Below are 24617 nucleotides of genomic sequence, written 5' to 3' on the forward strand. Positions count from 1 at the left end.
TGTTAGTGAATTTATTTCTACTCCTCTCTGAACTGAGTGCTCAGGAAGGTGGAGGAGGGTGGAGGCTGCCTGAGCCACGCTCCTCCTGCCCCACGGTGCCTCCTTATCAGCTCTAAGCTTCACTGGGCATCCAGGTGTAGGATGTGGCACAGCGGAGCCATGATAACGGGCGCCGCTCGGAACCCAACAAAACACCATCTGAAGGCCCCACCCACCGCTCCACCCGTTGACAGACTGCCCCGGGTGGAGCTGAGGCTCCATGTGACTTTTCTTTATTTTTTGAGCACAGTTTAGAATGAGCTGCTGACGATACTCTGTCTGTAGCTAAAGCACCAGAGGAACAAGCCCTCGCAGATGGAAGCCTTTTATTTTTAATGTTTCATATTTAGCCGTTGCTGTCACGCATCTCTTAACGTCCAAAACTAGAAAATGAAATACTGTGGTACAAAAATAATTAAGAGTGATTCATTTTGTAAAACACATAATTTAACAAACTTTAAAATAAAGAGATAAAGATCATCTGAGATGTGTGAGATCAAAAGGTCTGAGCTGAGGTGCTGCATGCAGACCACCAGGCTCCAGACACTGTCCTATATGTGGTGTCAATATAATGTCAACAATAACATTTTGGAAGCCATTTCATTATCAACTAGCTAGCTTGAATAAATAAAGAAAACCAATGAACCTCTCACCATTCATTATAATATCCAACAAAACACATGAATCATAAATAAAATCAATACAAAAGTAAAAACAACAACATTCCTCAGAATGATTTAAAGGGTGAAAAAGATCCAACGTTAGAATCCAATGTAATAAACGTAATAAATCTAAACTGATGTTTAGTATCAAGTCAAATTAAACAGCAGCTCGTCGCCACCTCCTGGTGTTTGAACAAAAAGCTCCTTCCCTTTTAATGAAGACTTGAAGGAAAAGTGCCAAAAATAATCTCTATCTGTGGAGCTTTAGTCGTCACTGTGGGACAGGAAGTGGATCTGAGTTGCTTCCTGTTTGAGACAACAACCTCAGCTTCTGTTCCATTTGGGGAGTCCTAGTTTCACCATCAGGAGCGTCAGTGATGCTGCCGATGGCCACGGCAGCGTTGTTACAGTCTGTTGTGGTGTTGTCTCCAACAGTGTGGAGATCTGTTGTAGCGCTGTTGACGTTCACTTGGACATTAGTGATACAGTCTGTGAGAGAGTAGGCATCCGCTGCAATGGTGTTGGTGTTTTCGATGGTGTTACTGTTTACTGTGATGGTGCTGGCGACTGCTACGACAGTGTTTACATCTTTGATGGTGTTGACATCTTTGATGGTGTTGACATCTGCTGCGACAGTGTTGACATCTTTGATGGTGTTGACATCTGCTGCGACGGTGTTGACATCTGCTGCGACAGTGTTTACATCTTTGACGGTGTTGACGTCTGCTGCAACGGTGCTGGCGTCTGCAGAGAGGCTGTTGGCATTTGCTGCATCGTAATGGTCGTCTGCTGGGACAGTGTTTACGTCAGTTGTGACGGTGTTGATGTCTTTGGCGGTGTTGATGTCTGTTGCGATACTTGGGGGCTGTATCGATGACTGACCATTTCCGTCTTGGGGAGGGTGACTGTTGGGTGAACAAGAGTGATCGCTCCTGTCGTATGTGAGACACAAAGGTTCAGACCCGTCTGTTTGACGGTCCTGGGTGCAGGGTACAACAGGCGCAGGGTCTGTCTCGGGGTGCTGTCGGTCTCTCTGCTGTGGGGACCGTTGGGGCTCCAGAGTCTGGCAGCGGCTCAGGGGCCTTTCCTGGGTCCTCAGCCCGTCCGGGCTCCTTTGGGGTCCAAAGGAACCGCTGCTGTCCACCGTCTGGCCCCGCTTCAACCTCCTGCGCTCCTGACTCACCTGAAGGTCCAAACAAGATGGAGTCTGTCAGGAACAGCTCAGTTTCCGTGACTCTGAGGGCTCATTACAGTTACAAAGTAAATACAGTATAAACTAATTAACAGCCTTAAATCTCAATAAGTCACTCCCGTCTGTATAATCTGGGCCCGATGAGTAAAGATTTGAATCACTTGATTAAAAATTAAAAGAGCACCAGAGAAATCTTTGGAAACCCTGAGAAACAATGTCAGGAACACTGAAACTTCAGCGTCGTCCATGTTTCTTACCTGGGATGGAGAAAAGACGCAGGGGAGGCTGGGAGACGACCTCCTCATGCTGCAGAAACACAGGGAAACCACGTCAGTACAGTACTTCAGCTACCCACCACCAGGGGCGCAAGGTAGATGTAGGTAAAAGTAAAGTGAAGCCTGGTTTATGCTTCTTAGTAGGTCCACGTAAACGTCTCTGCGGACCTACACATGAATTGTCCGAGTTCCTGTCGGGAGGCGGGTTCGAAAAAACGAAAATAAAATGGTGCAGATAGAAGAGTGACTTGCGGATGATGTCACGTAATGTGACACTGCCCCCCAGTGGACACGTAATGTTCTACACTAAAGCTGTACAAGTATAAATGAAAACAGCCACACCCAGGTCTCCCAACAATTCATTTCACGTTCACTATGTGTAGGTGGAGAAGCAGAATCAAGCCTTTAGTCTGATGGTTAATGGGAGTTTCAAATGTAAATACGGTTCTATGAATTCTGGCCAGAGGCAGTGTTTCACACTGGATCATTCACTTTGTGCTTAGACAATTTTATATCAACAAACTCACATGTGACCCCTGGTGCCAGGGTGCCACCCCAGAACCCAGGGCTCTGTTCCTACGGAATCTTCTCGCTATGGTTCAGTGACAGAACTCTGGCGGTCATCCAGAATTAATAGAACTGTAGTGACATACATAACTCTCATTCGATTTCATTCTTACTGACAACCAGAGACAGTGTTTCACAATGCATGACAGAGCAACAAGGTCATGAGGAACCAGCACCCCTCATGTAATCTGTTGATGGCCCTGATAGAACTGATGCTCCTATGGCACTGGGAGCGGCGACGTTGACCTGGTAGAGTCTGGGGAACGTGCAGGGAGATACCCAAGTAGCTGCGGTGCAGATGTCTCTCAATGGCACACCCTTCAGGGCTGCCCATGATGCGGTAACACTTCTGGTAGAGTGGGCCCTAACGCATGGGATATTGCATTGTGCAGAACCCTTCCTACACCCCCACATAACAAAGAAATAATTGGTCTGTCCGGGGAATGTCTGCCGTCGTGTGAACATAACCTCCAAGGGCCCTAACTGGACAGGATAGTCTTGCCTGCTCGCGGCCTCCATCCTGTGGTGGGTTGAAAGCTGCCAACTCAATGATTTGGCTTATGTGGAAGGGGGAGAGCCTATTTGGGAGGAATGATAGGTTGGGAACAGGATAACTCCTGACGTGTCTGAGTTCCAGCGTACACAGGTTTTGCTAACAGTGCAGGGTCTTTTTAGGAATCTTGTGACCAACCCAAGTGACCCTACTCATTGGTTGTCCACCAGGGTGGAGGGTGACCTCTTACCTTCCAGCATGCACTGCACGAAGCGTAGTACTATGGGCACCGAAAGGCGCTCTGGATCTTCTGACGCGCACCAGTCGGAAAATATCCTCCATTGGCACACGGAGGGAACTTGTTGATGGAGTTTAGGATGGTACGGACTACCGCCTGGTTACAGCAGTGGTTCCAGCCCCTCAGGGGCCAAACCCAAAAGTGCAGCTGTCCTGGATTTGGGTGTTAGACCTGACCTCCCAATTGGGAGAAGAGGTTCAGGCTCCTGGGAAGGTGCCAGGCCTGCCCTTCGAGGAGACTGTAAAGTATTGGGAACCATGGCCTTCCCTGGCCAATTCGGGGCTACTAGCAACACTCTGTGGCTGCCCTGACGCACTCTGTGTAATGTTGCCAGGATCTGAGGGGGGAAGGCATAGAGGAGCATCCTGGCCTAGCAGGCTGGTCCTCTCCATCAAGGAAAACCAGCAGGGGCAGTGGGCTGAGGACTCTGGGGCAAAAAGGTACATCTCCGCCTTGCTGTACCGATACTTGCATATCTCCTTCACCACCTCAGGATGGAGTCTCCATTCCCCCGGGGGAGGTTCCTGACGTCACAGGAAATCCACTGCCTGATCTGAAACCCCGGGAGGTGCATTGGTCTCAGGCTCAAAAAGCGAGGGAAGGCCAACATCAGGAGCTGCTGTGAAACCCAAAGGAAGGAGTTGGATTTGTACTCCCCTGGTGGTTTATCTGAAACACCCTAGAGGTATTGTATGTCCTGACTATGACATGCCTGCCCTCCAGATATGGAAAGCAGCATTAGAGAGTCAAGAACCCTGCCCATAGGTCGAGGACATTTATGTGCTCTGACCTATAAGGGGCCGTCCCAAACACCTCCAACAGCCCTGTGCTGCCAGACAGCTCCCCAGCCTGATCTTGACACATCCGTGGTGACCACCTCCTGACGAGAGGGGATCGAGCCAAAGATGACGCCTGCCAACAGATAGGCTCTTCCCGTCCACAGCTGCAAGGCTGAGAGGCAATCTTCCGTTACTATCACACTTCTGGCCCTGTGCCGCCTTGGATACAGCTGAAGACCATTCAGCCAGATCTGGAAGGGGCGTAGCGAGAGGAGACCCAAGGGTATTGACCTACGGCCTCGATGGCGCCCTTCCCCAGGAAGGCAGAAATCTCCTGGCTGAGGGCTAGCGAGCTTCAGGGATCTCTGACAGTTGTCCTTTTGATCCCGTTGTAGCGTGGGGGCTGACGTCGGAACTGGAGGGTGTACCCATTGGACATGGTCTCCTTGACCCAAAGGTCTGATGCATAATCCCTCCAGTAATCAAGGTGGTATTATCATACTGCGATAGTCTTCCGACGGTTGGTCTTGGGCGCTCAGGCCCTGTTCCCTCAGAAATAAATATAAGTAAATACTGTATATATCAGGTAAACTATATATCAGATAAATATATATATCAGGTAACTATATATCAGGTAACCTATATATCAGATAAATATATATCAGATAAATATATATCAGGTAAGTTTTGCAGCCGCCTGCGTGAGCACCTTGTGTCGATAATGCACATTTTAGTATTTTTAGAGCTTATAGAGCTTGTTGTGTGTAATCACCGGGTGTCATGACATTTCACTGCATATACAGTATGTATAACTGTATGTATATGTATGTGACAAATAACCTCTTGAACTTGAAGCCTGCAAACTGCTCTGGTCTGGTCTAGCTCGCCTGCACTGTACGTTCCAGAGCCTGCTGTGCTGCTTGGCTAAACAGCTGGCCCAGGACCACTGGGAGGGTGCTCAGTGTTCGCCAACAAGCCTTGGAAAGAGGGGAGCCGGACCTGTCTGCGAGCCAGGGTTAGTGTAGACATGAGCCTGCCAACCTCCCTCCCCATGAACACTAAGGCCTGCAGTGATGTGTCACTAAGGCTCGGTTCTGAGGTGTCCTCACCTGACGTCTGTAGGGTTTGGGACAAGGAAAGCATGAAGTGAGACAGGGAGTTCCACAGGCATGTGATCCACCCCATAGGTGCTGGCCTCCGGCGTCCACCAAGGCCCTGCTACCACTAGAATGGAAGAAAAGGGACCTGGGGTCCGCCCAACAACTTTGTCGCTCTCACATGGAGACAGGGGAACACTTGGAGTGGCCGTCTGAAGGGATTGCTTGAAGAAGGTGGGGCTGGGTACGACCAAGGTTAAGTACAGCTCTAGGCGTGCCAACGCCATCCAAATGGCTGACTTCAGGCCCTCCTGATAACTCTCAAAAAACCGGCACTGAACCACGGTCGGAGCCTGGGTTCAATGCAAGGGTGGGGATACAGGATATTGCCTCCTCCCTTTCGTCAAACAGGTTGCCGGAAGCAGTAATGGACACGGTGTCGTCCTCCTGGAACCTCTCAGACTGTGGTGGTATAATAGCACCCACTGGCTCGGCTGGGGCGTGTCCGAGTTGGAGCAAGAGGATGAGTGACTTGATCTGAGCCATCTCCACTGTCAGGGTGTCTACCTTCGTCCTTGTCTACGTGTCTTGGTGACGTGTAGGATAACCCGAGTGGGTCCGCTGGCTTGAACCGTACACAAAGACTAAGGATACCGAAGCCCGTTCAACGTGGTGTTGCTGGTTTCTGTGCTTGCAGTCAAACTGTAGAGCTCAGCGTCTGGGGACCAAGTATCACCGACGACACCCCACACTGCGCCACTGTGTGAAGCTGTTCCTTTTTATTTATTTAAGGGTTAGACTGTAAGCTCATCACCGAACAAGATTTTCTTTTTTTTCGACCTAGGTTTCTTCCTGCTAGGCGAGAGGATCTGAAGGAACCGAGCCCCAGCTCCCATGTCATTATATAGGTTTGGCACCCAGGCACCGGGGTCACATGTGACTGTTGATATCCAATTTTCGACTGTGCATCTGTGAGGTGGAAAAAATCCAGTGTAACGCTGAAATACAACAATGTGATGGTTAACTAGCAGTGTGGTGGTTAACAGTGTGATGGTTAACTAGCAGTGTGATGGTTAACAGTGTGATGGTTAACTAGCAGTGTGATGGTTAACAGTGTGGTGGTTAACAGTGTGATGGTTAACTAGCAGTGTGATGGTTAACAGTGTGGTGGTTAACTAGCAGTGTGATGGTTAACAGTGTGGTGGTTAACAGTGTGATGGTTAACTAGCAGTGTGATGGTTAACAGTGTGGTGGTTAACAGTGTGAGGGTTAACTAGCAGTTTGATGGTTAACTAGCAGTGTGATGGTTAACAGTGTGATGGTTAACAGTGTGATGGTTAACTAGCAGTGTGATGGTTAACAGTGTGGTGGTTAACAGTGTGATGGTTAACAGTGTGATGGTTAACTAGCAGTGTGATGGTTAACAGTGTGATGGTTAACTAGCAGTGTGATGGTTAACAGTGTGGTGGTTAACAGTGTGATGGTTAACTAGCAGTGTGATGGTTAACAGTGTGATGGTTAACTAGCAGTGTGATGGGTAACAGTGTGATGGTTAACAGTGTGATGGTTAACTAGCAGTGTGATGGCTAACAGTGTGGTGGTTAACAGTGTGATGGTTAACTAGCAGTGTGGGGGTTAACAGTGTGATGGTTAACTAGCAGTGTGATGGTTAACAGTGTGATGGTTAACTAGCAGGGTGATGGTTAACAGTGTGATGGTTAACTAGCAGTGTGGTGGTTAACAGTGTGATGGTTAACAGTGTGATGGTTAACTAGCAGTGTGGTGGTTAACAGTGTGATGGTTAACAGTGTGATGGTTAACTAGCAGTGTGATGGTTAACAGTGTGATGGTTAACTAGCAGTGTGGTGGTTAACAGTGTGATGGTTAACTAGCAGTGTGGTGGTTAACAGTGTGATGGTTAACTAGCAGTGTGGTGGTTTGACCGACCTGTTGACTGACTGTTTCTTTCTGCTTCTCGTTCCATCCTGAAGTTTGAGACGCTGCACGAAAGAATGAGCTGAAACATATGAAGTTTCAGTTGTATTATTATTTATTATTCAACTGTTACTGTTGGAACTTGGTTATGTCTTCATAATTACTTTTATTTGGAAGTTTAGGATTACAAGTTAACAAGGTGTGGTATTAAAATATGAACTATACATTTGGAGGTTTTAGTTTAATAATTGTAATAAACAATGTGTTTATTCTGTGAAATCAGTTGATTTTATAATTAAAGCAAACTTCTTGCAGTTATTAAACTACTGGAAGTGCTACTGAAAGTACTACTGAAAGTACTACTGAAAGCTGGGACGACAGGAGACTTGCTGTGTCTGAAATGATCCAAATACCTTTTACTTCACCAAGGCAGCATGTTAACGTGTTCAGTACGTCATAGTATCCCACAATGCATTGTGAGGGTGAGAAGCTGTTTCTCAGCAGCGTTGTCATGACAATGTGCTGAAAGGATGTGGAGGAGCTACATGATGATGTGGTACATAGTATGTATCACTGTTATGGGTAACTGCATACTGTACTGCATACTTTATAACTGTACTAGGTTACTGCATACTGTACTACATACTGTATCACTGTTCTGGGATACTGCATACTGTACTACATACTGTATCACTGTTCTGGGATACTGCATACTGTACTGCATACTGTATCACTGTTCTGGGATACTGCATAATGTGCTGTATTGCTGTTCTGTTCAGGGTTACTGTATTGCTGTGCCGTACTGTTGTCCACTGTACTGTATATCTCTACACACACAACCTCACTTGATTCACATGCCACTTTAATGCACATCTGTATATACATAATAGCCTATCCAATATACATAAGTCTATTCCCTGTATTTCTATTTTGTACCCCCACTCTACATTACCTTTGAACTATTTTATTCTTTATTATTCGACTTACTTACTGCATAACCTTTTAGGAATCAGTTAGTTAGACAAGTAGAAATGAGGAAGCTACTGTGTTCAGTCTAGAACATATTGTGCATAATCACCGGGTGCATTGACATTTCACTGCAAATATGTATAAAAGTATGTATATGTATGGAAGTATGTTTATGTATGGAAGTATGTATATGTATGTGACGAATAAACCTCTTGAATCTTGAGTACATAGCATGCAGTGTGTAGTACATAGCATGCAGCGTGTAGTACATAGCATGCAGCGTGTAGTGTCGTGTGCGGCTGTGGTGTAGCTCCTTACCCAGAGTTCCACGGGGCACAGAGAGCAGTTTGATGGGTTCATCTTCAGGAGAAAGACCAGAGGCCTTCTGCAGAGCACGCAGCGTCTCCAGGTTCTGCAGAGACAGGAGCAGACGTCACTGCTTCATAGAAGCATAGAAGCTGGTGTTGATCTCAGCTTGCCACCACAAAGCGGAGCCTCCGTGCCGCACCACAGTCATCTTCAAGAACCTTTCATTTTTGGAACCACAGATGCCGGATCACAGTAGTGACTGGTCATTCCCTCAGAGCCCACCTTGCCCCCCAGCTCCAGAGCACAGTCCAGGGGGGTCCGGTCCTGGAGGTTCCTCAGGTGGCTTGCCGCCCCCCCCTGCAGCAGTAGCTCCACCAGCGCATGGTGCCCCCCCCGCACAGCCTCATGGAGCGCCGTGTTCCCCTTCTGGTTGGACAGGTTCACACAGGCTCCGCCCTGGAGGGAGGGAGGGAGGGATGAATGGATGAAGGGTGGATGAATTGATAATGGACGAAGGGTGGATGAATGGGTAGGGTGTACCTGCAGCAGAATGCTGGCGGCCTCCAGGTGTCCTCTCAGGCAGGTGAGGATCAGCGCCGTGTTCCCGTACTGATCTTTCTTGTTGAGTTTGGCGTTTCCTTCCAGGAGCGAGACCACCACCTGTCACACACAGGAAGTGATGTCATCACCATGGAAACTCTCGGAAGCACTTTCACTTTGGCCGAACATCAAGGCTGTCAAGTTATTTTCCCAGCATGCCGAGACCTGCGTGTGGTTGTGCTGGCAGGCCAGGTGCAGCGGTGTGCAGCGCTGGCCGTTGCGTGCGTTGACGTTAGCGCCGTGTCGCGCCAGCAGCTCCACCAGTGCAGCGCGGCCGTGCAGCGCCGCCACGTGCAGCAGCGTGAAGCCGTCTGCAGAGCTGCTGTTCACCGCAGGGGAGGACGTGTGCACACTGAGGGACTGTGAGCACACACACACACACACACACACACACACACACACACACACACACACACACACACACACACACACACCCTTAATTTAGGCCGATGTTACATCTTTGAGTGTTAGAATATTTACAGTCTTGAGTGTGTGACCTGGTTGCCAGGGGAACAGGCAGCACACTGGCACAGCGGGTGGCAGAGCTCCTTCCCACTCTCCTCTTCCTCTTCCTCGTCTTTATCCACCCACTCCAACAGGTAGCGCACCTGCACACACACCACCATTCACAAACTCCCAACTGAATTTATTCAATTCTCCATCTGAAATGCCTATCGTAACAATGGACAGACAGACAGACAGACAGACATCGACAGAGAGACGACGTCTCACCATCTCTACGTCTCCGTCGGCGACCGCACGCAGCAGCTTCTCCACCTGTCAGTCAATCACACAGGAACTTCCTGTGACACCACTTTCTGTCAACTGATTACGCTAATAACTACATTCAGTTCTGATAAAAGATCTGCAGAGGAGTCATCTCACTGTTTTCCTAAATGCTCAACATTTGTAAACAGGAAGTTGGTCTGGCAGTAACAGGAAGTAGAACTGACCTCTCTGTGGCGAACTGGCGCCCCCTCTAGTTTGGTCTCGGAGCTGGCGGAGGAAACGCTCGACGCTGACGAGCGTCTGCTGCTGCAGTTGGAGGCGGGGCGAGTGCTGGACTGCGGGGCGGGGAGGGGGTCAAAGGTCAGCAGCTGATGAGCTCCGAGACAGTTTAACCCTTGTAATCTTTGGACCGATTTGACACAAATGTGGGTGTTGATCATCACTAAACGGCTGGTTGACTTGGTGGTTAATTTGGGTTCATGAACTTCTACAAAGAACATCAACGTCTTGATGTTTTTGTTTGTGTCGATAAGCAATGTGGAGCCCATTTTGACCACAAAGGAGAACAGGTTTGGATGAACTCACAGCTACTATATATAGGAGGCAGAGGTTAAAAATTGAGGCGATGCTGATGGAATGGAAACATAGCATGGTCCCCCCTCTAGTCAGGGAAGACTGTCAGCTGGAAACATCATCAGACGGCTGCCAGGGGTCACAGTTCAGTGCCTGCAGTTACACCAGTTCATAATGTCAAATCTGTTTTTGAACGGTTCATAGCGCAGTCAGCGGAGAGAAATACTCTGGACAACACAAACCTGGTGCTTGATACATTCACCCAATGTGCTGTCTTGTTGTTACAAACAATTTGACTTTAGTTACTCATATGACTGTTTTGAGGTCACTGGGGGAGCTGGTCATAATGAGCGTCATTGGCAAGACAAATATTACCAACAAAAGTCATGGTTCCAAGTTCCCAAGGTCACAAAATATGTCCACCAAGAAATCTCCTTTAGCAAGAGTAAATCCAAAGTTAAGTCATAAGTCTTTAAATCACGCAGCTACAACTACGGTAAGAAAGCGGTGTTACTCCGCCTCTAAAGCACCGCAGACTGCCCCGCCTGTTAGAGGACAACCAGGACTAAAAAAGCTGCTCCGACGAGAGAAGAGCAGAACGGAACCCTGTCAATGTGGAGGTATGGAGGTATGGAGTGACAGGAGGGACAAAAAGGGTCAAATCACAGTAAGGACTACGGAAACTGCAGAGGGACAATCATTGTAAAAGTGCAATGACTTTGTATTTGGAAAAACGGAACCAAAGGAAGGATTAAAAAAGTTTCCTCGTCTGTTGTCAACATCATTACTAGTCCAGTTTTTATTTATTTTATTTATATACCCTTAACTCGTGTCATCTATGTAAATATCATTTCTACGTAAAATGTGAATGTAAACACTTAAATGTATAATTATCACACATCTGTCTAAGGTGCTTTGGCTCCTCCACCACACAGACTGTACTTGGACACCCAGGTGTATCAACAGCAGCCAAGGTCTATTTGGCGACCCATTTAGGCATTTTTTACTTCTTATTTTTTCATCTATCTGAGAGAACCACGCCATCACCCATCGATGTTAGACGACGCAGACACGGCTCTCTGCAGCGCTCAAAGCAGGAAGTGATGCTGCGTTCAGGGGAACTCGGAAAACATTGGTATCAGCATGGGCTACCGGCTAAATTGTTATTTCAAAAATGGATATCGGCCCAGAATTTCACAATCGTGCATCCCGTGTGAAATACCAAAGGAAACGTGCCCCAAACAAAAAACAAAAAACTGGAATATCTGCTCAGGTTTGTAATGAGAGTCCATGACATGATGATTATTTTAAATAATTACCTTTTTACGAGGTTAAATATGCATATCTCACAATTTTGAGGTGAATTTTAGAGCAGCGGCCATTTCTGGCTGAAACAGTATTCATTGGTTAAACATTGAAGCATTATAAAATGATTAAATAAAGATTCTCTCTCTCTAATGAAAAACAGGTTGTAAATTGAGACTTACATCCACTCTGCTCAGTCTGGAGAGACTGAGGCTGGACTCCAGCAGAGACACCATCTGACACAAGATAAGAGGAGATCATTCGGGGGGAAATCAGGTGACGTTGGATTCATTATTACATTTTACAACATGGACACAATTGTGTTTCTACTCTATTTATATTTTCCAAGTTTTGATTCTAACATGGTGGAGTCGTGGTGCATGGTGTGAAATGCAGTGAAACACATAAACATGAGGTCAAGAAGTACAAGTAGACAGAGGTACGGGTGGAGTACTGGGTGATGGGTGGATGAACGAATGTCCCACCGTGGAGTTGAGCGCCCCCTGCAGGGCGCTCTCCCCCTGCTTGTTGCAAATAGAGGCTCTGGCTCCGTTCTCCAGCAGAACCTGCAGTACGCCTCTGAAGCCGCAGCGCGACGCCACGTGCAGCGCCGTGTCGCCGCGCTCGTTCTGGACGTCCAGCCGACACCCGTGCACGTGGTAGTACACCAACGCCTTCACACACTGCAATGGAGGCACAGTCACCGCATCAGAGGCCTTGTCCACATTCAGACATTTGTCCCCTGTGTTAGAACAAAAACATTTCTCCATCCACACAAGAATGAAAAAAACATTTAAAACGCTGTAATGCACCCCAGGGCAGCAGGGGGCGATCACATCCCATAAACCTGATGTCGAACATCACAGAAGAACATGAGGAGGCCGCGGCGTGTTGAGCTTCCTCATAATATTGACACAACACTGTACGGACGCCGTTCCTAAAGGTGGACACTTCTAAGCTTTAAATGGAGTCGGTGTGGACGCCAAGATGGGCGTGGCTCGCAGGTTCCTGGTGCACGTGCAAACACCAAAAGTGAGGTCACGACGTCTTCAACAAAGCTCCGTTTTACTTCCTCCACACCAATACACGGAAAACAGCGTTTTGAAAACCCTCCACCCTGGAAGGCCTTTTCCAAAAGCTTTGTTTCCAGTTCTTTCCAGTCCTGTGGACGGGGCCAAAACTCAGAGAAAATACTGTTTTCAAAAAGATCTGTGTAGGTGTTTGTGGAGCAGGAACTCTGCAGCTGTTCTCTGAGCAGGACGACTGTTTCACATGTCAACTCATTTTTATTGAGCTGAATTGACTGTTTTATAACTGTTGTAACCATGGACACATTTTACCTGGAAAATAAGAGGGTTCGATAGAAAACACAGGTGCCAGAGATGCTGTGTGTGTAGATGTGTGTGTGTGTGTGTGTGTGACGTACGTCCTCGTGCCCGTACGTGCACGCCAGGTGCAGTGGAGTGTTCCCGGCGTCGTCCTGAGCGTCGGTGTTTGCCTTGTAGTGCAGCAGCAGCAGCTGCAGGGGGCGACAGAGACATGTAGAACTCCTCAACTGGACTAGAATCATTTATGATTATAAAAATGTATAATTCAGTGGTATCAAGACTGACATGAAATCAAGTTTGGTTCTATTGTCCTCCAAATTATGAGAATATACTGTATTGTGTGTGCTCTCACAGTGACTCCCTGGTGCCCCCTCTGGCAGGAGAGGTGAAGTGCAGTAAGATTCTGATGATCTACAGCGTTGACCTCTGACCCTTTAGAGACCAGCAGGTCAATCAGCTGGGCCTGGCCTATCACACACACATAAAGTTTTCATTTCAACGTGCTTTAGAAGGAGATGGAGATTTGACCTGAAATGACAAAGTGACTTTTAAATGAACAGTCATCTTCCCAAACACTAAATGTTTTCATCCTTCTGAGGTTTGAAAAAAAAAAATTGTATAATAAAACTCTGTCCTGTTTAATACTGGGCACTTTAACTGTTTGTACCCAAACACCTTAAAAGTAAACCTGTCTTTCATTGTTCATTACTGTGTGTTTCTTTCAGTTGATTTTCTGTCTGACTTCCATTAAACTGAACTGATCCTCCTTGTAAACAGTGCACACACACCTGCCCCCTGCTGCCACCTCGTGCTCAGGTGTTCTACTACGTCAACACAGAACCGTCAACGCACCGTCAGAGGCACTGTCGCCATGACGACGGTGGTATTTCCATGCAGTAGATTTTAGGCTCAATACTCAGTTAAGCCAAAATTCTATTCTATTCTAATTCACTCTGAGATATTTGAAGTTTTCCACGTAACTATGAATACAACAAAATAAAACTTACCGCACAGAGCAGCCACATGGAGGGCGGAGAAGCCTCGCTCGTCCGTGGAGAGAGAGGACACAGTGCGGGCCTCTCCAAGCCTGGAAGAGACACAGCACTACCATAGTACTACAACACTACCATAGTACTACAAGACTACAATAGTAATACAGTAATAGCTACCCATATAGTACTAAGGTGTGTGTACAGTGTGTGTACTTGTACCCAGACAGCTGCAGGTCGCACAGATCACAGGAGCAGAGAGGATGACACTTCTTGGCGTCTTCATCACTCTGAGTGAGGAGCCGCTGAACCTCCTCTTCCTCCCCAGCCGCTACGTGCTGACACACACACACACACACACACACACACACACACACACACACACACACACACACACACACACACACACACACACACACACACACACACACACACACACACACACACACACACACACACCTCAGTATGTCCTGTGTGTGCTTGTGATGTTGTATAACGTTATTGTGGTGGACAAAGGGGCGTGGCCAAGCACCGGCTGCGGTGCAGCACGGTTCTTTCCTGCAGGGAGCTTTCTTAGTGTCTGTCTCGCAGGGGGGTAGGGCTCGTCAGAGACCAGGATCCAGAGCAGAACACCATTCCTCCTGCGCCCCAAACCATCCTCAGCATTATCATCATTATCATTAGTAGTAGTAGTAGTAGTAGTAGTAATTATTATTTATACGTGTGGCCAGGGAGCCGTTCTGTTCAACACTTAATAAAAACTCTCGCCATGTTGGCTCAGCGCGGCAACAAGGACTCCGTCCCCCTCCCTAACCCTAACCTGTGGGCAGAGACCCCCAGAGTTATGATGTCAGGTGATGTGTTATCGTGAGGTCATGTTGTCGTATGGTTGCCATGCCGACCTGGAACAGGCGCTGGACGGGTGTGGGTGCATCCAGCGACAGCAAACTGATCTTCTCTCTGGACAGAGCTTTCTGCTTCAACTCCACGGAGTCCTGGAACAAACACAGACGAGGACGAGGATCAGTGTGAAATCTGTTTACACCTGGTTTCCATGGTGATTGGTCGGTGTTTCTGTGTTGATCACATGTCACATGATACATGTGACAGGAGGAAAAATTATATGGATCAGAAAATACACGAAACCAAACTTCCAGGTTAAATAACAGTAGTGGTGCTGAACACTTCTACGGTTCTAATCAAAATCGAAATCCACAGACTCTAGTAAACCCAGATGCACTGTGTGTCTCACAGTGTGTGTGTCTCACAGTGTGTGTGTCTCACAGTGTGTGTGTCTCACAGTGTGTGTGTCTCACAGTGTGTGCGTGTCTGTCTCTCACAGTGTGCGTGTGTGTCTTACGGTGATGTAGTGCACGGCAGCCTCCACAGTGCTCAGACAGTAGCTCAGCTCGTCCCGGCTACATATGCCGAAACTCCTCATGTAGGTCAGATTAGACACCCTACACACACACACACACACACACACACACACACACACACACACACACACACACACACACACACACACACACACACACACACACACACACACACACACACACACACACAGTAACCACTTGTGGGTCAAAGGTCACCAGGAGTCAACGTTTCCTTTTCGATGTTACCACTTGGTAGCTGCAATGCATGCTGGGATAGCCTGATCTCCACATCCAGGTATTTTAGAAATAGATATGGTTATATTTCTGTCCTTCAACAGGGATGACTGATAAAATTGAATGTTTTAATATTATGTTGCCATGGCAACCGCCAGACTCACCAGTTAAGGACGTCAGAATGCAGCAGCAGGAACAGGAAGACGGGGAGGAGGTCGTCAGCACTCACGGCCTCAATGCCAACTGAGAAGAAGAACCAGCGAGAACCAGCGAGAACCAGTGAGAACCAGCGAGAACCAGTGAGAACCACAGCCTCCACAGCTCCTCCTCTTTTGGTTCCTCTCAACTCAAACACCGGGTGCTGCTTCTCTTGGATTCCTGTATCCCTAATTTTATTTAGCGTTTATGTCTTATTTTGCTGATTTTATTTTAATGATTCATTTAAATTTATTTCTTTTTTTGTTTTTTTAGAAAACACAAACCACCCCCCCCCCCCCCGGCTGTTTGTCCAACTGAGTAATTGAGTAATCCGCAGCAGATCGTCCACACAGCCGCCTCCTGTTCCTAAACTAACCGGACAAACACAATAAGGACACTGTGCACGTTGTGTGCACCACTGATCTGAGCTGAACAGCCCATGCCAACAGCTATATTAACAGACAGACAGACAGACAGACAGACAGACAGACAGATACCTGTGTGGTTGGGGGTGTGTATGACAGACAGGGCAGTGGCCCGCAGGCACAGCAGCTTGAGGAGGGGGGCGCTGCAGCGGTTCAGCTGGTTGAGCTGCCGCCGGGCACGGGGCAGGTTCACACTGTAACCATGGTGACAGGAAACTCATCAATACGACTGATTTGATCCAGTCATGTACTGGAAGTCGCCTCTGACAGAGAAGTCACAACTCAGCGAGGTAAATCCAAGTATTGTGACTTCTGTTTTCAAGAACTAGTATAACAACAGAAGAACGATGGAGAACGACAGGAGAGCAGAAGGTCATGAGATGAAGCACCTCAGCTCAGCTTTCACTCCCAGGTCTTTCTGCTGCAGCTCCTTCAGGCTCCTGGAGGTTTTATTGAAGGACGCGTCCTGATCACACGACAAAGTCACCACAGCTTTAGTACACAGAGACCAAACTGATCGACTCAAATGGAAAATATAACATCAACGTAATGAAAAATAACAAAACCCAAGAAAGATCCCTGAAGAAGGTGGAGTGGTACTGCACCTGCTTGGACTCCAGAGACCCCACAAAGCTGAAGAGCAAATCATTGATTCCATGATGGACATAGACCTGAGGACGGAGGACGTGTTTAGAGGACGGACGGGACAACGTGCAGAGACAAAGAGACAGGAGGAAGCAGGTTACCTCCACCGCCTGTTGGAGGAGACACATCTGGAGCTCCTGCTTGGCCAGAACTTTCTGGAAGACACAGAATGGAACTGAGATAAAGGTTCAGACTGTAGCTGTGAGACAGGTGTTCAGACTGTAGCTGTGAGACAGGTGTTCAGACTGTAGCTGTGATACAGGTGTTCAGACTGTGGTGATGGAGGAGGTGTCTCACCAGGCGACTGTCTCTCAGGAGACACTGAAGACATTTAGTGCAGAGAGTATTCGCTGCTTCCTGTGAAGGAGACATTCTTTAGAAAACTGAACATTACGCAGCTTGAGTGCGTGCGTGTGTGTGTGGAGAGTGTGCGTGTGGAGCTTGTGCGTCTGTGTGTGTGTGTGTGTGTGTGTGTGGAGCGAGTGTGTGTGGAGCGTGTGCGTTTGTGTGTGTGTGTGCGTGTGGAGCGTGTGTGTGTGTGTGTGTGTGTGTGTGTGGAGCGTGTGCGTGTGGAGCGTGTGCGTTTGTGTGTGTGTGTGTGTGTGTGTGTGGAGTGTGTACGTGTGGAGCTTGTGCGGTGTGTGTGTGTGTGTGTGTGTGTGTGTGTGTGTGTGGAGCGTGTACGTGTGTGTGGAGCGTGTGCGTGTGGAGCGTGTGCGGTGTGTGTGTGTGTGTGTGTGTGTGTGTGTGTGTGTACATACGATGTGATGCTGTAGTCCCTTTCTCTCCTGCTCCCTGAAGCTCTGTCTGAAAGCTCCGATCAGCTTGTCCAGCTTGGTGGTGTTCTGGCCCAGAAAGTCCCGGACCTCCTCCACGTTCCTCAGGAAGTAGACCGTCTGATCCGGGTCCTGGTCCTGGTCCAGGTCCTGGTCCTGGTCCTGGTCCAGAGGTCTGGACACACACAGGAGGCTGTAGCTCTGCTCCTGCTCATTGTAGAATGTCTCCTCAAACAGAACGGAGACAGAGGACGACGGCTCCCGACCCAAAAGGACCCGACTGTCCTGGATGTGGACCTCCTGCAACATACGGTACCATAAGATAACCATACCATCAACTATCTGATTTAAGAGGAACATGGTCGTGGTCTCACCTTGGCATCGGCGGTCCGGTATCCTTCCTCCACAGGAAACAGAACATAACTGTCAAACTGAGACGCTGTAAAGCTGCTGGACGTCAGACTTCCACAGCAAGGAACCAGAACCTGGACAGAACCAGAACCACAGTGTGACCAGATCCAGAACCTGGACTCGGAGGTAACGGTATACCGTTTTAGGGTCTACTGCCTATCATGCAGCTACAGTTCTGTGGCGTAAGCCTTTCCCTGTAATAACATGCCCACGATATAGATTTAATGTGCAAAATATAATACCCAATATACACTAAAATTTGTGAGTTTATCCATTTTTATTTATTTTTTTGTTTGGTTTTTAATTCGAGAAACCTGCTAAAATAACCTATCGATGCCTTTCCCATTTACAGAATAACTGAAAAAGAAATTCTGGTGTATTTGTACATGCCGGAAAAGGGGCGTGTCACGGTTCCAGTGTGATTCATTGGAAAAAAACAAAACAAAAAAAACAGTCGATACAATGACTTAAACAAACAACATAAAACCCTAAAACTTGGCAAAAAAAAACACAAAGAAAAAACCACGACTCATCACCAAGCGAGACATGGTTCCCTCCGTTCCTACAAAAGAGCCGTTGAGAGAATCGGATCGTTCGTGAACGACCCAACACTACAGTAGAAGTAGCAAGGGCCGGTGTGTGCACCGGTCCTTCGGTGGGGGCGGAGACTGGCTTGGGGCGATGCTGGAGCGGCTACGCTGCCATCCACATTAACAACATTTCATGGTCCCACATGCGGAAAACAGTCAATAAGCTGTGATTCTGGATTCTAAATGAGATATAAAATGATAGAATGGTACACATATTCCTGTCTACTAACGCGCCAACGTCAGGAACTTCAAGAGCGACTGATCGCGCAGGTAAAGGGACCAAAATTAGCGAGTCAACCCGGGTGTCATGTTCACATCAGAGCCGATCGGAGGTGGAGCCCATAAAAAACCCGGGTTTGTTGCAGGGTCATTTGACCAGGAACTGAAACCTGGTGTAACCTTTCCCACTAATGAAAGATGGCAGATGTTAGTGGGTTGTGGCGGACCAAGCACTGGCTACAGATGACAGCATGGTTCCTTTTGCCGCGGCCACCAAGCTGCCTCATGTCGGCCCCATCAGTGCCCACGCGACGCTGATGGGGCCGACTCGTTGCAGGGAGCCTTCTTAATGTTTGTCTTGCAGAGGGGACCTGAGCACGAGCTCGTCAGCCAACCAGGAGACATTACACATTACATTTAGTCATTTATCAGACGCTTTTATCCAAAGCGACTTACAAGGGAGAATAACATTCAAGCCACATTGCGACAGAGATTAGTGTAACAACAACATTAGTGTAACAATAAATACTGCAAGGTGGTGCTAAGTAGTTGTAGGTTAGGACAGGAGGTACTCACTGAAGAGCTGGGTCTTCAAGTGCTTCTTAAAGACAGAGGGAGGTCCCCGCTCTGGTCATTTTTGGCAGCTCGTTCCACCAACGTGGAACTACAAATGAGAATAGCCTGGATTGCCGTGGCTGTATGGCCGGCAGAGCCAGGCGACGCTCATTTGACGAGCGCAGCATCCGAGACAGGGAGCAGAACACCATTCCTCCTGCGCCCGAAACCATTATTATTATTATTATTACTACTTCTGGCCTGCAAGCCTTTTGTTCCTCGATATAATAAAGACTCATGTCATGTTAGCAACCCGTGGCAAAAAGGACTCCGTCTCCCTCCCTAAAGCCCTAGCTGTGGGCAGAGACCCCACATGGGTGTTACCGTGTTTTTGGCGCCGTGTGAAAGGGGTTTAAGATGTCAACTTTAATTCACCTCACCTTAGCAGACGTTTACTACCATCTTTGATTACAGTGGCAACAGCAGAACTGCTTCATGCCGATATTCTACGACACGGTACTTTACGTTACTTTCCCGCGCATGGGAGCCAGTGTAAACAAACATGGCAGAACGGGGCTTCGGGAAATGATTCATTGGATGAATTGTTACAGCATTTGGCGTCTGCTTCCGTGCGGTGGCCACATGAGGTGAATTAAAATTTATATCGTCAATTAACAAATAAATCAGATTTTGATATATATATATATATATATATGTCCTTATTTTGCCTCTTCTGTGAATTTTAGAGCCACGACAAGCACCTTCCCGCGCTGCGCCGCGTCAGGCTTCACCACCTGTTCTTTTTCAATATCGACTTTTTATTAAATTAATATACAGAAAAGCGAGGGGGGGGGGATTAATACTGCGAAATACCATATAACGCAGTATTTAGGGAGATACTGCACTGTGAAATTTAATAACGTTACTTCACTAACCTGGACACAAGCTTCATCATCATCATCATCACCAGTGGAGATGTTCTGAGCTCCGTGGTTCTGCTGCATCTGGTTTAATGTTCCTGATTCATTGACACGGTTTGATTTCATGGCCTTCAACGATGAAACTCCACCCTCCACGCCCCAAAAGTCCACTCGTCCATGCGAACCACAAACTGACTCGTCTGAAAACATCACATGACCTGATTTTGTCTGGAGGGAAAACAACTCCATGAGTTAACCCCTGGTGGAGGAGGTCCGTCTGGATCAGAGGCTCCAGTCTCCATGTGATGACTTTTAGTGGTGGAATATGAACTTTTAATGTTTATTTGTATTGAAATTGCCCTTAAAGTCCAAATAAAACCATGAACACGACACAACCTGACCCTGCTTGGTCTGAGGAACCATCGTTCACCTTGTTTCCAACATCTGGAGGGAAAGGATCCTACTGACGGTATGATGGAAGGACAAGGAACATCTCTGGTTGAACACCTGCAGCATGGAACTGCCTGAAGTGTTCAGATGAGATGACTTGGTACTCATTTCAGCCAATCAGATGCTGAAGCTGCAATTATCTTGGCTGTGGGAAGTTGCTTTAAATTTATCTGCAAACATCTAGAACCATCTGAGCTGCGAGAACAAAGAGTCAGTGTGTCAGGGAATGAGCGCTCTCACTGTAAAACGTTAATTCAATTCATTACCAGAAGACCAGCCATGTCGGTTTGTCAGTGTGCCTGTGTGTGTGTGTGTGTGTCTGTGTGTGCCTGTGTGTGCGCCTGTGTGTGTGTGCCTGTGTGTGTGTGTGTGTGTGTCTGTGTGTGCCTGTGTGTGCGCCTGTGTGTGTGTGCCTGTGTGTGCGCCTGTGTGTGTGTGCCTGTGTGTGTGTGTGTGTGCCTGTTTGTGTGTGCCTGTATGTGTGTGTGTGCCTGTGTGTGTGTGTGTGTGCCTGTGTGTGTGTGTGTGTGCCTGTTTGTGTGTGCATGTATGTGTGTGTGTGCCTGTGTGTGTGTGTGTGTGTGTGTGTGTGCCTGTGTGTGTGTGTGTGTGTGTGCCTGTGTGTGTGTGGCTGTGCGTGTGTAAAATATGATTTGACCCTGTTATGAAGGTAAACAGGATATATTACACATAATACTGGAAGATGAAGCCTCTTGGTGCTTCCCCTGGAAGAGACATCATCCTTTCAGCGATTCAGGAGAGTTCAGCTTCCTCGCTGTTTTCCACCAAACAGCTTGTGAGCCAAGGATAAGCTACTTCAGAGGAAAGATCAGAGTTTGTAAAAAATAAAAAAATATTTCCTTTGAAATTCAGAATCTGGATAGTTCCCATGTGATCCATCAAAGATCACAGTAAAACATCTTAGTTTAAGGACGATGTCAAACCGAGGTTCTGCCGTGGCTGCTGGTTTGGAGATGCCGGGCGGTGTGCTGACTGGGCGTTTGGGTGCAGTATGACGGAGGGACTCACCACGCCACGCAGCTCCGCCACCTGCAGGCTGAGGTCTGGTCGTAGCTTCTGCAGCGCCTGGTAGAAGGGGTTCAGCAGGAGGTTCTCATCGTAGGCCGCCATCAGGAGCAGGGCGTCCAGCTCCTGCGGAGGAACAACAACACAGGTCTTCTCAGAGTCCAAGCGGTTCAGTGGAATTATACTTTGTACAACATGTCTAATGTGTCTCTTCTACGTCTCTGCCGTCTCAGTGAAGACACACAGACTTTATTCTGTTCTAACGAAGACATTTGATTTCCTGGACACACGGGGACCTCCCATCTAGGACTCTGCTCTGGTGAACATCCTCTAGGTCAGACAGGAGACGTCCTATGAACGTGACAGTGCAGATGAAAGACCATACGCAACACGCCTCCCATCGGCCAAGTTCCAGGAGCTGCTCAATGAGTAAATCTCGAAGGTGGAGTCCCGCAGGGGTCGATTCTGGGGCCTGTTCTATTGTATTCTTTACACGCTCAGCCACAGCCACCGCAACAGAAACTGCATCACGTCCTACCACAGTTATGCTGACGACACACGGCTACAGGGCAAGAACAGAATAAGAGAACACTCCCATGAAAAAGGAAAATAGTGGAGAAGGGTGGAGGGAGGAGAGGAAATCGGCCTCTATCCTGGACTCCTGTGCTGTGGTCGTTGGTGGTAAGGACCACATGGAACAAAGTTTGTTGTTGATCAGATGAGCCAAAGCCTAAACCAATCTCACATGAACATTTGTCCTGGTACCAAACTGTTTCCATCCATGTTTCCATTTCACTGATGTTTCCAATTTGAGCTTAATAATAGAAATCATAAGATCCCACTCCATCATTTCATAGCTTGTTGCCCAGAAACACGACCACGGGAATTCCCATCAATACCAAGCCCACTTCTGCTTTCTGCAGAAACGACAGTTTCGTGTTGCTCAACAAGTTACTGATACATTTTGCACACACACACACACACACACACACACACACACACACACACACACACACACACACACACACACACACACACACACACACACACAGAGCTAACATGCTAAAGCAGCTGCACCTGCCCACCTCCCTGTGTCTCAGATCAGGGAGCATTATGGGAGTCCTGGGTTCCCATACTCACTCCACCGAACGGCCGGAGGTCCGCGTGTCCAGAGAGGAGCTTTATCTCTCCTTCTCAAGCCGAGCAGAAGAAGAATGGAGAATCCCCTCCTCCGGCACCAGAGACACCACTCTGGAGAACCGATCACGTGACTCCTGGGTTCAGCCCCCGAGCTTGGCAGAGGGGAGCCGGGCCCCTCCTGGCCCCTCGTGACCCCGGGATCACAACACGTTCTCTGCAGCCAAAGGAATTTTCATCTCCCCTGGAGCTCCGGGCGGCATCACATTACACGGCGTCTGAAGACCGAGGCAGGAAGGAAGCTCACAGTCCAGAGGTCTATTGGGGTCCATCGCTGTGTAACAGAGAATCCAGGGACTTCCAGGGCCCCTCAGGTCCAGGCTCACTGGGTGTGTGCGGATCAGAGGGCGCTGCAGGGTGTGAAGCAGCTTAAAATCTGCTGATCAGCAGATTAATGTCCAGAACACACAGAGCTCCGTGGAAGCCTGTGGAGGCTGCTCTGGATCACATTCAATTCAACTCTTTTATAGTTTTATAATGAGCTCAGATCAGAAAACAGCACAGTAGAATGAGAGAAATCTGAGCCGCTTAAATGCCCAAAACAAAGAGTTCCATGTGAAAGTCTGGAGCTGGGCTGTCCCAGATGATGTCGTTCCAGAGCAGTGGAAGAAGGAAAAGGAATAAAAAGAAAACCAGGAATCCAATAAAAATCTAGACACAGCAGGTACATCTATATTCAGAGGGTGGAGAGAAGACCTGGCTCTAACTAGCCCCACCAGCTGCTCCACCTGTTCCTGTCCTCACAATATGAATATTAAACAACAGATTTCATATTCATCTGACATTCCGTTTCATGTGGTTAGCACAGTGGGGCTAGCAGCTAAGCTAAGTAGCAGCTATCTGTTCACTGTGGTGCAGATCTTACCAGTTCACCCGGTTGGAGCAGCAGATGATCCAGACCGGAGTCCGAACCAAACTCAACATGTTTAACTCATGTTGTTGGGACCAGTTCGTGGTTTTAAAAGCTTACATCCCGTTTAGTTCGACAGCAGCGGGCTGGGCGGTGGGTTGCCAGGTCTGAGCAGGAAACAGGGAATCTGAGCTGCAGCGAATCAAATAGAAACAAAAAGCAGGAAATCAAATAGAAAAAAAACACACATACATATCTATCTATATATCTAGATATAACATATTATAAATACAGTCTCAAAACGCCGGAATTTAACTTTTAGAATTGTGTTTTTGGCGCACGTGGATAGTTTATAAAATAGCAATTTAACGTATGATCTTATGTTACAGAAAATAATAATTATAATGATTTCAGTTCACTGTAGACGATACACGCGCAGATCCACAACACCACGGCATTGTGAAACTTGGAAAGGAACATTCATATTGTTTGTATATTCAGAATAAGCTGAATAAAAGGTAAAATAAAGATTTTAAAAAAGCTTGAACCCTAGACCCCCTCGACACGTTAACACCGCCGCCATCTTGGTGCGGTCTTTAAATT

General features: G+C 47.7%; 1 protein-coding gene across 1 annotated transcript; it reads right to left on the bottom strand.

Moving 5' to 3' along the window:
• Positions 1-350: 350 nt before the first annotated feature.
• On the bottom strand, positions 351-24170 carry ankrd27 (ankyrin repeat domain 27 (VPS9 domain)). Its single transcript, XM_080001786.1, has 28 exons — positions 24030-24170; positions 21971-22093; positions 18171-18281; positions 17782-18096; positions 17318-17377; positions 17122-17175; positions 16981-17046; positions 16765-16841; positions 16448-16569; positions 15917-15995; positions 15500-15599; positions 15042-15134; positions 14362-14477; positions 14158-14237; positions 13503-13618; positions 13249-13341; positions 12308-12505; positions 12005-12058; positions 10169-10279; positions 9948-9992; positions 9713-9823; positions 9381-9575; positions 9156-9275; positions 8898-9071; positions 8625-8718; positions 7350-7419; positions 2151-2199; positions 351-1884 (listed from the first exon to the last, which is right to left on the bottom strand). Exons 2-28 carry the CDS (start codon positions 22070-22072, stop codon positions 973-975), a joined length of 3717 nt encoding a protein of 1238 aa, XP_079857912.1. The 5' UTR covers positions 22073-22093; positions 24030-24170; the 3' UTR covers positions 351-972.
• Positions 24171-24617: the final 447 nt, after the last annotated feature.

Source organism: Zeus faber, assembly GCF_960531495.2.
Source record: "Zeus faber genome assembly, chromosome: 6".
Lineage (NCBI taxonomy): Eukaryota > Metazoa > Chordata > Actinopteri > Zeiformes > Zeidae > Zeus > Zeus faber.

Coding starts and splice junctions, on each gene's coding strand:
- ankrd27 (XM_080001786.1), bottom strand. CDS start 22,072: ATGGCGGCCTACGATGAGAACCTCCTGCTGAACCCCTTCTACCAGGCG. Junction 14,238..14,361: donor TGCGACCTGCAGCTGTCTGG/GTACAAGTACAC, acceptor TGTCTCTTCCAG/GCTTGGAGAGGCCCGCACTG. Junction 8,719..8,897: donor CTCTGGAGCTGGGGGGCAAG/GTGGGCTCTGAG, acceptor CTGTCTCTGCAG/AACCTGGAGACGCTGCGTGC.